This window comes from Antechinus flavipes, chromosome 3 (assembly GCF_016432865.1).
Source record: "Antechinus flavipes isolate AdamAnt ecotype Samford, QLD, Australia chromosome 3, AdamAnt_v2, whole genome shotgun sequence".
Taxonomy (NCBI): Eukaryota; Metazoa; Chordata; class Mammalia; order Dasyuromorphia; family Dasyuridae; genus Antechinus; species Antechinus flavipes.
The window spans coordinates 245,339,701-245,354,397 of NC_067400.1; the positions used below are offsets into that span (position 1 = coordinate 245,339,701).

Here is a 14,697-nt window from a genome sequence, read left to right on the forward strand (position 1 = left end):
AAAGCTCCCAAAGCTGTGAATCATAACACACTTAAATGAACTGCAAATCAGCCTTTACTAACACAGATGTTGCTTGTGAATTGGGAATGAAATAAATTAAAGGCAAGAAGGAAGAGGAGAGTCAGAGAATGCAACTGTCTTTAAGTCTCCTTGAATTGTTGTCATCCTCTTATGTAAAGGGATCTATTCTGCTGGTCAGAATTAGATCCCCCACAGCCACTACTGGCACATGGCTCCTGTAACACCCAGCAGCCACTAGTAAGTTGCTCCCATAACATATAACTATCCATTAAGTTGGATAAAATGGCTTCTAATAACTGTTTTTACTTTTTTCTTCATTGGTTCTGAATTCACCTTTTCCATTTTTGATACTGATAATTTTTTTTCTTTTTGAAAAATCAAATTAACTATTAGCTTATCTATTTTATTAAAAAACACATTCTCATTTTATTTATTTGTTAAATGGGACTTTTATTTTCAATTTTGTTAATCTCACATTTGATTCTCAAGATTTTTATTTTGGTGTTTAAATCATTTTTATTTTTATTCTGGTAAATTTATTTATCTTTAGTACACATTACTTTATGAACCATCTTTTGAGAGAAAAATCAGAGCAAAAGGGAAAAAAAAACAGGAGAGATATAAAAACAAACAACAAAAAAAGAAGTGAACATACCATGTGTTGTAAATCGAATTTTTAAATATGATGCTTTTCAGCTTTTAAAAAGTTGCATATTCAGATAACTGATTTGTTCTACATATCTTTTATTGATTAAAATATTTACAGATGTAAAATTTCTCCTTGTACTGCTTTGGATTTACCTCACAATTTTTTTATGTGTTATCATTTTTATTATTAGATTTAATAATATTATTGATTGTTCCTATGACATGTTATTCTATGGGATTAAGTGATTTAGTTTCCAACAACTTGAACAAAATATTATTGTGTATATTGTTATATATATCCCTGGTAAAAGATGCATTTGATATTTCTGCATTTGCTTTTGAGATTCATGCATGGTCAGTTTCTATGAAGGTGCTGTGCACAACTGAGAAAAAAAGTATACTCTTTCTATTCCTATTCATGTTCAGTAGAACTCTATTATAGTAAACTTTTCTAAAATTCTATCATCACATCAATTTCTTTCTTCTTTATTTTATAGTTCCATCTATCTAAGTCTGAGAAATGGTAAAATGAAGTCCCCTTCTATTGCTATCTCTTCCTGTGACTCATTTCATTTTTCCTGGAAGAATTTGGTTGCTATGTCATTAAGTGCATATATTCTACTGATATTAATTTATTGTCTAGGTTACCTTTTAGCAAAATCTAGTTTCCCTAATCATCTTTTTTAATTAAGCTTTTTTTTTTTTTGCTATTATTTGAGAGGATGATTACTAACTCTTCCTTTTTTCACTGCAGCTGAAGTGTAATAGATTCTTCTCCAGTCCTTATTTTAATTCTTGTTTACTTCTTTTATCTTTATCTTTATCTTTAAATTATGGTTTCTAATGCATTCTACTATCCTCTTCCATGGTATGGGTAAGTCCTTCCCACTAACACTCACTATGATTATTATCTGTATATTTTCCTTCTATTTTCTTTTTTACATTTCTTCCTCTTTCCATCCCTGACTTTTTCTGCTTGCTTCTGACTAATATATTCCTTAAGTTGTGTTCATTTTTATTCTTCTCCTTTCTCTTAACCTTCCCCTATTTCTCTGATGGGTAAGATGTATTTCTCTAACCAGTTTTATGTGTATATATGTGTTCTCTTCCCTATTTTAATCAGTTCAGATGAGAATCAAGTCCAAGGGCTGCTTGCTGACACCCTTGTCCCCTCCTTATTTTAGAAAAGCCTCTTTGTGCAACCAATTTATTTGGGATAATTTCTGTCATTATTCCTCTCCCTTCCCTCCTCTGCCAAAGCATTCCTCTTTCCACCTTTTTAATTCTTCTTTTGAGATGATCTAAATAGACTCACACTCAAGCTACCTTAAAATCCCTCTATGAACCTTCATAGTCATAAAGTTTTTAAGGATTACACATATCTTTTCATATGAAAATATAAAATTTTACCTTATTTAGTCTCTTATTGACATTAATTATTATTCTTTTTCATACATGTTTATCATCTTATGCTTTTCTTGACCTCTGTGTATTATGTATCAAATTTTTCTAACCAGCTTTCTTTTATTGGAAATGCTTAAAAGTCCTTTATTTCATTAAAGATTCATTTTCCCTGTTGTAGGATTATACTCAATTGTGTTGGATAGGCTATTCTTGGTTGTAAGGCTAGATCTTTTCCCTTCAGCAATATTATCTTCCATTTTTTTTTTTTTGTGATCGATAGTGACTAATAAATTTTATGTGATCTTGATTGTGTCTCTGGTGTACTTGAGTTCTATCTTTCTGGCTATTGTTATATTTAATCCCCCATGGACTGGGAGTTCTGGATTTTGACTATAATTTTCCTGAGAATTTATTTTGGTTTTTTTTTCAATAGGTAACCAGTGGATTATTTCAATTTCTGGTCCTTTGGGTAGTTTTCTTTTATCATGTCTTAAAATATATATATTTTTGGTTGTTGTTCATGATGTTCAGGTAACCCAGTGATATTCAAATTGTCTCTCCTTAATTTCTTTTCTAAATCAGTTGTTTTTACTATGAAATATTCATATTTTTTCTGTTTCAAATTTTTGACCTTGTTTAATTATTTCTATATGTCTTATGGAGTCATGCAGTCCCATTTGACCAGTTCCTTATTAGGAAAACTGATCTATACTTTCCTTTCTTTGTTTTTGCTTTCATTGGTTTAAGTATCAAAACTATATTTGTGCTATAGGGGAAATTTGGTAGGATTCCTTTTTTACATTTTTTCTCTCTCCTCCAAGTTTTTGTATAGGATTAGAATTGTTTTTTTTTCAATGTTTGGTAGAATTTACTTATAAATCAATCTGGTCTAGGGATTTGTTTCTTAGGAAACTAATTCATGGGTAGATTTTTTTTTTTTAAATAGGTTTATTTAAATATTCTATATTGTCTTCTGTTATTTATATTTTTGCAAATTTATATTTTTGTAAATATTCATCCATTTCACGTTAATAGATTTATTGGGATATAACTAGGCAAAACAAATATTAGTTTTAGTTATCTTTTCATTGATGGTTTTCTTTTCATTAATCCTTTTTGTTTTTGATACTGGAAATTTCATTTTCTTCTTTTTCTAAATTAAATTAACCAATGCTTTATTGAATTTCTTTTTGTTTTCATAAAACTAGCTCCCAATTTTATTCATTGGCAAAATTTCAATTTTATTAATTGCTCTTTTGATTTTTAAGATGTCTGCTTTGATGCTTATTGGAAGATTTTAATTTGTTATTTTTCTAACTCTTTTTAGTTGCATGCAAAATTTATTGATCTGCTCTTTCTATCTTTATTGATGTAAGCATTTAGAAATATAAAATTCCCCCACTTTAGTTGCACCCACAGTTTTGTATGTTTCATTATTATTATCATCTTTAATGAAATTATTGATTGTCTCCATATTTGGCTCTTTACCCACTCATCCCTTAGAATTAGTTTCCAATTAATTTTTGATTAATGCTTCCAAGCTTCTCTATTGAGTGTCACTTTTCTTGCATTACAATCTGAAAAGGTTGTATTCCATATTTTTCTTTTGTGAGGTTTTCAATGTTCTAATACATAATCAATTGTTGTGAAGGTGCTATTTATAATTAAGAAAAAGATATTCTTTTTAAAAATTTCCATTCAATTTTTTCCCAGAAGTTCATCATATCTAACTTTTCTAAAATTGTACTCATCATATTTGTTTGTTTATTTAATGTTTATATTTATCTATTTCTGAAAAGAATAGATTGAAGTACCCTCCTAATATAACTTTATTGTCTACCTCCTCCTGCAACTCACTTAATTTTTTTTAATTGACATTTTTATTTTCAAAACATATACAAGGATAATTTTTTAACATTGACCCTTGAAAAACCTTGTGTTCCAATTTTTCCCTCCCTTACTTAAGTTTTCTTTTAGGAATGTGAATGCTATTCCATTTGATGCATATATTTAATATTGACATTACTTTCATATGTATGGTACCTTTTAGCAAAATTAAGCTTTCTAATTAGCTTTCTTAATTAGGCTTAATTAGGTTTGTTTTTGCTTTTGCTCTGTTTGAAATGACGTTTGCCACCCTTACTTTTTGAACTTTAGCATTCAAGATTCTGCTCCAATCCCAATTTTAAATATTTTTTGTCTTTCCATTTCAAGTATGTTTCTTGTAAAAGCAAAAACAAAAAAAACAAAACAAAAAAAACAAAACAAAACTGTTTTTCTAATTCATTCTGACTTCCAATTCCATTTTATTGTTGAGTTCATCCTATTCATATTCACAGTTATGAATACTATGCATTATGTTCTATTTATCTTTCTCTAGACAACAATAACAACAAATTTCTCAATCGATTGACACTAATATTAATACTATCACCTGGTGTTTTAAAAAAATTTTTGACTTTAAAATGTTTGAGATTTGAAAAGTTTGATTACTATTAAATTAGACCAAAGTCATTCAGAACTTACCACTGATCTCTTGTGAATGAAGTGATAAAACGGATTCCAGTAGGAAGTGAAGCCATTTACCTGTACAGCTAATTGAAGAGTTTAGGCCACAAAATAGAATGGTTTACAAAATAATGTCTACTTCTTAATCCAAGTTATTCCTTCTAATGTGGGGGTTGAAAAATTTCTGTAAAAATGTCCTGCTGAGTAGGCCTTTTCTCTGATATCTTGTTTTTCTTGCTCTTTCAGTTGATGATTCTGGACTCTAAAAAAAGAATAAAAGGTTGTGAAAAATCAAGTATTTTAACTGTGTAGTGTTGTGGGTCTTAACATGACAAGTTTTGTTATTATTTCACACCTAAATGATACCTTGTGCTTTCCCAAAATGAAATAATTCAAATTATAATCCCCCAAATGACAGAAATGCTAGATAATAATTCAGTATAAGTCATCGAATTTTAGAGCTGAAAGGGATCCTCTTAGATTGAACCAACTCTCTAAATCTTTTTTCATTATGCCTACAGCACTTTATAAGGCAGAGTATCATAATTTGTAAATAAACAATTTAGGTTTTAAAAAAATATTTTAAAAAATAATTTTATTTATTTATATATATAATCTTAGATTATAACTAGATGGGTTATTTTTGTTCTTTTTTAATTTTAGTACATTGGGGGTAGTAATTTCCCCAATTACATGTAAAATAATTTTCAACATTCATTTGTAAAAGCCAAATTCCAAATTCTCTTCCTCTTTCCTTCCCTGTCATCAAGAAAGCAAGCAATTTGATAAGGGCTCTACCTGTGTTGTCATACAAAACATACTTTTGTATTAGTCTTGTAAAAGAAAATGTGGACCAAAATTAAACCCAAGAAAAACAAAGTGAAAAAAAAAGCATGCTTGGATGTGTATTCATACTCCACCAGTTCTTTCTCTGGGAATGGAAAGCATTTTTCATCGCACGTCTTATAAAGTTGGTCATTCACAATATTCACAATATTGTTATTATGGTGTATAATGTTCTCTAGGTTCTACTCACTTTACTTTGCATGATCAGTTCATGTAAGTCTTTCCAGATTTTTGTGAGAACATTTAATTCATCATTTCTTATAACACAATAGTATTCCAGCAAAATTGTATATTACAACTTGTTCTGTCATTCTTCAATTGATGGGTATCCCTCAATTTCCCATTCTTTACTACTAGAAAAGAGCTGTGATAAATATTTGGACACAGTTCCAAATTGTTCTACATAACAGCTGAATTAGTTTATGACTTCACTAATAATGCTTAGTATCTCATTTTTTCTATACCCACTCCCACATTTGTCATTTTCTTTTTCTGTCCTATTAGTCAATCTAATAGGTGAGAAATAGTATCTCAGAATTGTTTTAATTTGGATTTCTTCAATCAATAATGTTTCAGAACATTTAAAAATAATAATCACTCTTATTATTCAAAACATATGCAAAGATAGTTTTCAACATTTACCCTTGCAAAGCCCAAATCCTTCTCCTTCCCTTCTCCCTAGACAGCAAACAATCCAATATATGCCAAATATGTGTGATTCTTCCATATATATTTCCACATTTATCATGCTGCACAAGAAAAAAACAGATCAAAATGGAAAAAAAATGATAAAAAAGGAAAAAAAAAGCAAGAAAACAACAACAAAAAAGATGAAAATACTATGTTGTGTTCAGTCTCCACAGTCCTCTTTCTGGATGCAGATGGCTTTCTCCCTCACAAGTCTATTGGAATTGACCTGAATCATCTCATTGTTGTAGAGTCACATCTATCAATTGATCATCACATAATCTTGTCATGTTCTCTTAGTTCTATTCACTTCACTTAGCATCAGTTCATGTAAATCTCTCCAGGGTTTTCTGAAATCATCATGTAGAGCATTTTTCATATGGCTATAGATAATTTTGATTACTTCATCTAAAAACTGACTTCATTATTTTTTGATCATTTGTCAATTGGAGAATGCTTTTATATTTACACATTTGATCAATTTCTCTATAGGTTTGAGAAATGAGGCCTTTATCAAAGAAGCTTGCTTCAAAAATTTTTTTTCTCACAGCTATGATGATTGCTAACTGAATTTCCCCCCATGTTATTTCCCTCCCTGTTTATTCTATTCTCTCTCTCTTTACAGCTGTACCTCCTCAAAAGTGTTTTGTTTCTGACGACTGCCTACCCCAAACCATTCTTTCTTTGCTAAGCACTCTATCCTTCACTTACCTCTTTTCCTTCCTATTTTTCTATAGGGTAAAATAGATTTCTATATTCAATTGGAATTCCATCTTTGAGCAAATTCTGATGAGAATAAGATTCAAGCATTCCCGGGAATTTTCTTTCTCTGTCTTCCCTATTACTATAAAAGCTCTTTCATGCATCTTTTATATGACATAATAATTTACTCCAAATTTTCCCTTTCCTTTTCCCCTTACCTTTTTACTCTTTTCTGCATTCCTTTTTCTCATCCCTTTAGTTTTAAAATAGCATCTCATTATATTCAAGTCACATGTATGCCTAATATTTATATACATGCCTTCTAACTATCCTAAAAGTTTTTATGAGTTACAAGTAATATCTTCCCCATGTAGTAGGAATACAAAATTTAATCTTATTAAATGCCTTGTGGTTTTCCTTTCCTGTTATATTTTTATATTTTTCTTAAATTTTGTATTTATAAGTTAAATTTTCTACTCAGTTCTGGTCTTTTTATGAGGAATGCTTGAAAATCCTCTATTTCACTGAATATCCATTTTTCTACTTGAAGGATCATACACAGTTTTATTGGTAGGTGATTCTTGGTTATAACCCTAGTTCCTTTGCCCTGTAGATTATCATATTCCAAGGCCTCCAATCCCTTAAAGTAGAAAGTGCTAAATCTCATGTTATCCTGACTGTGGTTCCATGATATTTGAACTGTTTCTTTCTGGCTGCCTGCAATATTTTCTCCTTGATCTGGGAGCGCTGGAATTTGGTTATAATATTCCTGGGTGTTTTAATTTTGGCATCTCTTTCAGAAGGTGATTGATAGATTCTTTCAATTTCTATTTTACTCTCCTGTTCTAGAATATCAGGATGGTTTTCCTCAATAATTTCTTGAAAGATGTTGTCTAGGCTTTTTTGATCAAAAATTAGTCTATTAGTCACACATATTAGTCTAAGGCTTCAGAGATGGTACTGTGTAGCTGTTTTCAGAGATACTTCTAAAGACCTATAAATTTTAAATATAACATATGTATACATATCCATACAGTTATTTTGTCGCATAAGAAAAATCAGACTTAGATATAAGGTAAAAAATAACCTGAAAAGGAAATCAAAAATACAAGTGGACAAAAACAGAGGGAGTGGAAATGCTATGTTATGGTTCATACTCGTTTCCCATAATTCTTTCTCTGGGTGTAACTGGTTCTCTTCATTACTGAACAAGAGGAACTGATTTGGTTCATCTCATTGTTGAAGAGAGCCAAGTCCATCAGAATTGATCTTCATATAGTATTGTTGTTGAAGTATATAATGATCTCCTGGTCCTGCTAATTTCACTCAGCAAAAGTTCATATAAGCCTCTCCAGGCCTTTCTGAAATAATCCTGCTGGTCATTTCTTACAGAACAATAATATTCCATAACATTCATATGCCACAACTTATTCAGTCATTCTCCAATTGATGGGCATCCATTCAATTTCCAGTTTCTAGCCACTACAAAAAGGACTGCCATAAACATTTTTACACATATGTGTCCCTTTTCCCCCTTTAAGATCTCTTTAGGATATGAGCCCAGTAGAATCACTACTGGATCAAAGGGTATGCACAGTTTGATAACTTTTTGAGCATAGTTTCAAATCGCTCTCCAGAATGGCTGGATGTATTCACAATTCCACCAACAATGTATCAGTATCCCAGTTTTTCCACATCCCCTCCAACATTCAGCATTATTTTTTCCTGTCATTCTAGCCAGTCTGACAGGTGTGTAGTGGTATCTCAGAGTTGTCTTAATTTGCATTTCTCTGATTAGTAATGATTTAGGGCATCTTTTCATGTGGCTAGAAATAGTTTCTATTTCTTCATCTGAAAATTGTCTGTTCATATTCTTTGACCATTTATCAATTGGAGAATGGCTTGATTTCTTATAAATTAGAGTTAATTCTTTATATATTTTGGAAATGAGGCCTTTATCAGAATCTTTGACTGTAAAAATGTTTTCCCAGTTTATTGCTTCCCTTCTAATCTTGTCTGCATTAGTTTTGTTTGCACAAAAGCTTTTCAATTTGTTATAATCAAAATTTTCTATTTTGTGATCAATAACGATCTCTAGTTCTTCTTTGGTCATAAATTCTTTCCTCCTCCACAGGTCTCAGAGGTAAACTATCCTATGTTCCTCTAATTAATTTATAATCTCATCTTTATGCCTAGATCATGAACCTATTTTGACCGTATCTTGGTGTACAGTGTTAAGTGTGGGTCAATGCCTAGTTTCTGTCATACTAATTTCCAATTTTCCCAGCAGTTTTTGTCAAACAGTAAATTCTTATCCCCAAAGCTGGGGTCTTTGGGTTTGTCAAACACTAGATTATTAAAGTTATTGACTATTTTGTCCTGTGAACCTAACCTATTCCATTGATCGGCTAGTCTATTTCTTAGCCAATACCAAATGGTTTTGGTGACCACTGCTTTATAATGTAGTTTTAGATCTGGTACAATTAAGTTACCTTCATTTGATTTTTTTTCCCATCAGTTCCCCTGAAATTCTTGACCTTTTGTTCTTCCAGTGAATTTTGTTGTTATTTTTTTCTAGGTCACTAAAATAGTTTTTTGGGAGTCTGATTGGTATAACACTAAATAAATAGATTAGTTCAAGTATTACTTTCATCTTTATTATATTTGTTCGATCTACCCAAGAGCACTTAATATTTTTCCAGTTGGTTAGATCTGACTTTATTTGTGTGGAAAATGTTTTGTAGTTTTACTCATATAGTTCCTGACTTTCCCTTGGAAGGTAGATTCCCAAATATTTTATACTATTGGCAGTTACTTTAAATGAAATTTCTCTTTGTAACTCTAACTGTTGGATTTTGTTAGTGATATATAAGAATGCTGATAATTTATGTGGATTTATTTTGTATTCTGCAACTTTGCTAAAGTTGTGTATTATTTCTAATAGCTTTTTAGTAGAATCTCTGGAGTTCTCTAAGTGTACACATCATATCATCTGAAAAAAGTGATAATTTGGTTTCCTCATTACCTACTCTAATTTCTTTAATCTCTTTTTCGATTCTTATTGCAGAAGCTAGCATTTCTAATACAATACTGAATAGTAATGGTGATAGAGGGCAACCTTGTTTCACTCCTGATCTTATTGGGAATGGTTGCAATTTATCCCCATTATATATGCTACTTATATATTATATATGCTATATATACTTACTGATGGTAAGTATTATATAGTATTATACATAATATAGTATATTATAGTACATATTATATAGTATTATATTTATATAGTATATATAAAATACTATTATATAGTATTTTCTTCTACGACTATTTTAAGGAAAAGTCCATTTATTCCTATACTCTCAAGTGTTTTTAATAGGAATGGATGTTGGATTTTATCAAATGCTTTTTCTGCATCTATTGAGATGATCATATGGTTTTTGTTAATTTGGTTATTGATATAGTCAATTATGCTAATAGTTTCCCTAATACTGATCTAGCCCTGCCTTCCTGGTATAAATCCTACTTAATCATGGTGTATTATTCTGGGCATGATTTTCTGTAATCTTTTTTGCTAATATGTTATTTTAGATTTTAGCATCAATATTCATTAGGGAGATTGGTCTATAATTTTCTTTCTCTGTTCTCTGTTCTAATCTCTGGATTAGATAACAGTATCATGTCTGTGTCATAAAAGGAAGTTGGTAGGAGTCCTTCATTCCCTATTTTTTCAAATAGTTTATATAATATTGGAGTTAATTGTTCTTTAAATGTTTGGTAGAATTCACACGTAAATCCATCTGGTCCAGGGGATTTTTTCTTAGGGAGTTGATGAAGAGTTTGTTCCATTTCTTTTTCTGAAATGGGACTATTTAAGCAATTTACTTCCTCCTCTATTAATCTGGTCAGCTTATATTTTTGAAGGTAGTCATTCATTTCATTTAGGTTATCAAATTTATTGGCATAAAGTTGGGCAAAGTAACTCCTAATTATTGCTCTAATTTCTTCTTCATTGGTGGAAAGTTCTTCCTTTTCATTTTTAAGACTAACAATTTGATTTTCCTCTTTCCTTTTTCTAATCAAGTTTACCAAAGGTTTATCTATTTTTTTTCCCACAAAACCAACTCTCAGTTTTATTTGTTAATTCAATAGGTTTTTTTTAACTTTCAATTTTATTAATTTCTCCTTTTAATTTTAGAATTTCAAATTTAGTATTTGATTGGGGGGTTTTAATTTGGCCTTTTTCTAGCTTTTTTAAGTTGCAAGCCCAATTCATTGACCTTTTCTTTCTCTAGTTTATTCAAATAAGCCTCTAGAGACATAAAATTTCCTCTTATTATCACTTTGGCTGTATCCCACAAATTTTGGTATGTTGTCTCATTGTTGTCATTCTCTTGGATGAAATTATTAATTGTGTCTATGATTTGCTGTTTCCCCCATTCATTCTTTAAGATGAGATTATTTAGTTTCCAATTACTTTTTGGTCTATTTATCCCTAGCTTTTTGTTAAGTATAATTTTTATTGCATCGTGATCTGAAAAGAATACATTTACTATTTCTGCCTTTCTGCATTTAATTCTGAGGTCTTTATATCCTAATATATGGTCAATTTTTGTATAGGTTCCATGAACTGCTAAGAAAGTACTCCTTTCTGTCTCCATTCAGATTTCTCCAAAGATCTATCATACCTAATTTTTCTAATATTCTAATTATCTGTTAACTTCTTTCTTATTTGTTTTGTGGATTGATTTATCTAATTTTGAGAGTGCAAGATTGAGATCTCCCACTATTATAGTTTTGCTATCCATTTCTTCTTGCAACTCTCTTAACTTCTCCTTTAGGAATTTAGATGCTATACCACTTGGTGTATATATCTTTAGTATTGATATTGCTTCATTGTCTATGCTATCCTTTAGCAAAATATAGTTTCCTTCCTTATCTCTTTTGATTAGATCAATTTTTGCTTTTGCTTGATCTGAGATAAAGATGGCTAATCCTGATTTTTTTTTGCTTCACCTGAAGCATAATAGATTCTGCTCCAGCAGATAGCAGACTAGATTAAAAGCCAGAAACCTACAATATGTTGTTTACAAGAAACACACTTGAAGCAGGGTGACACATACAGAGTAAAGGTAACTGGCTGGAGCAGAATCTATTATACTCTGTTATGTATCACCCTGCTTTAAATGTGTTTCCTGCAAACAACATACTGTAGGATTCCGGCTTTTGATCCATCCTGCTATCCACCTCTGCTTATAGGAGAGTACATCACATTCACATTTATGGTTAAAACTACTAATTCTGTATTTTCTGCCATCTTATTATCCCCAGATTATCCTTTTCTTTTCCTTTCTCTCCTCACCCTCCTTCCCAATATTAAACTTATGGGCACCACTTGCCTTAAGCAGCTCTCCTTCTTTAGAATCTCTCCTATTCCCTTTGAGTCCCTCCCCCTTTCTTAGACCTTTCCCTTATTTTTCTGTATTCCCTTCTATTTAGCCTACTCTTTTCCTTTTCCCTTTTCCTCTCCCACTTTTTAAGTGAGAAAAGTTTCTCTGTAAACTAGATAGTCTAATATTGTCTCTTTGCGCCAAATCTGATGAGTAAGATTCACACAATGTTTCTCTCCTTCCCTTAATTACCTCAGATATGATAGGTTTCCTTTGCCTCTTTGTGGGATGTAATTTCCCTCTTTTTATCTCACCTTTCCCCTTTTTCTGACACCATCCCCTTTCCACTTCTATTCCCCCCCACTTTTTACATGATAACGTGCTCTTTATGTATGCCCATAACAGAAACACAGTCCTCAGGAGTTCTTTTTTCAAGATGGTATGATCTTAAGAAAGGTATACTTATTGCTCTTCTGTTCTGTACTCTGGTTGGTGAACAACCCACAAGCACTTTTCTCAGTCCTAGAACTGTGACAAAGGTTTCTGCTCTACTGTGGCCAAGGTTTCTGCTCTATTGTGGCCATAAACTTTGATATGACAGTACTCCTCCTCATCCTGGGACTGAGACCTGGAATTGCAACTCAAGTCTGAGTATGTGCAAACCAACAGAGTCCTACTTCCAGTGTTAGCAGAGGCCCCTAAAATATCCTTTTGACCAGTTTGACTCTTCTTACTATCTGTGGGCTAAAAGCTCCTGAAGCAGATTGCTTCTGATTCAGTAGCTCCCAAGGTCCTCTCCTAGTTTGCTGAGGCCTGATCTATACTGGCAAGGCTTGCATTGGATTGCACTCCACCCTCACCTTAGTGTGATAGCCCTTTCAGGGCAACATTCTAAGTTGTCTTGGGCTAGGAAATTGTTTCTCTTATATATTCTGCCATTTCAAAATTTGTTTTAGAGGATTATTCAAAGGTCTTTGATTTGGGACTTAGTGCCAGGTACAAGCCTGTTCTCTCCCACATTCTTGATTGGGTAGTCAATTCAAGTATGATCCTGACCTTCCTCTTCTCTTGATGTGTCTGTGCTCCGAGTGGTGTTAGTATCAGTATCTCTGCTGAGAGCTTTGAAGTTAACTATCTTTCATTAAGGCCCTAATGATTTCTGTCTTTTTAGTCTTCCTGAATCAAAAGGCTGAGTGTTTTTTTGTGCTCCCACCTAAGGCTTCTTAATTTGGGCACTTGTTTTCTCCTGATCATCCTGGCATTTCTTTGAACGGGGTTAGGGGCGATCTTTTTTGAAATTCAATTGCCAATTTTTATGGTTGTTTTTTTAAAGTTGAGTTCCAAATTCTATCCTTTCCTCTTCCTTTCCCCCTCAAAATGGTTTACATGTTTACATCATATAAAACACATTTCCATATTAGTTATTTTGTAAAAGAAAATTCAAACAAAAAAGTGAAAAATTCAATATGTTGATCTGTATCCAGATACCATCAGTTCTTTCTCTGGGAGAAGATGGCAATTTTTGTTTTTATCATGAATCATTTGGGATTGTCTTGGATTGTTATATTGCTGAGAATAGCTAGGTCATTTACAGTTAGTTTTCATCACAATATATTGATATTATAATGTTCTCCTGGTTCTGCTCACTTTACTCTGCAGCAGTTCCAAGTTTTTCTGACATTATCCTGTTTATTATTTCTTTTAGCAAAGAATATTCCATTACAATCATATATCACAAGCTGTTAAGCCATTCCCCAATTGATGGACATCCCTTCAATTCCAATTCTTGGCCATCCATGTGGTTTTTTAATCTCCCTTTTGGTTGTATTTATCATGGGGCTAAGTAGTCTTCCATTTTCCAGAAAGCTTCCCTGTCAGCATACAATATGTCTTTCCTATTTGGAATAATGTATCTCCTATCTCCTTTGAGCTTCCCTAGTCAAAATGCCACTTCTTCAATTTGTCTTTGCTAGGGTTTCCCCAGTAGATACCTGGGTGTTCTCTTTAAATATCCCTATTCATGGTGCTTCCATAAGTTTCCAGATGTTTGCCATTTATCCTGCTGGATCTTTGGCAAGGCTTTTCTTCTAGTATTCTAGTAATAGCTTCTGGATGTGCTTTAATTCAGCACCAATTATGTCACAAAGACATACAAAGGATCTTATTGATGTTGTTCTTTAGATTTGTCATTACTTAATTTGGCGCTCCTTTTACATAATTTATGTAGGAAAAATGAGGGAATTGGTCTTTTGTGATACCTATTATACCATTATGCATGATTACCTCATATAAGTGTGAAAGATGGTGCAATCTGTGCTTACCACTAAGTAACAAATTAAGGAGTTCTTTTCTAAACTTTCTGAAGTTAGGTAGAAAATAGTCAAATTTTAAGATGCCAAAAAATCTGTGATATTTGTTTATTCTTTTTTCTTTTCTTTCAGTAACTATCAGTGATCTTTTCTAAAATTCTATTTAGATTGTTAACTTCTTTTAC

At 31.7% G+C, this 14,697-nt stretch overlaps 1 protein-coding gene across 5 annotated transcripts in view; it reads right to left on the reverse strand.

The window, feature by feature from the left end:
• SLC37A1 (solute carrier family 37 member 1) overlaps window positions 1-14,697 on the reverse strand; it is a 141,484-nt gene that overhangs the window by 103,830 nt on the left and 22,957 nt on the right. For 4 of the 5 annotated variants that reach the window (XM_051984814.1, XM_051984815.1, XM_051984817.1 and 1 more), the window contains exon 2: window positions 4,600-4,843. In XM_051984814.1, the coding sequence (XP_051840774.1) occupies window positions 4,600-4,655 (56 nt within the window). In that variant the 5' untranslated portion in view covers window positions 4,656-4,843. Of the gene's footprint in view, window positions 1-4,599; window positions 4,844-6,069; window positions 6,326-14,697 lie in introns of those variants that run through there. The other variant, XM_051984816.1, reaches the window with a different exon arrangement.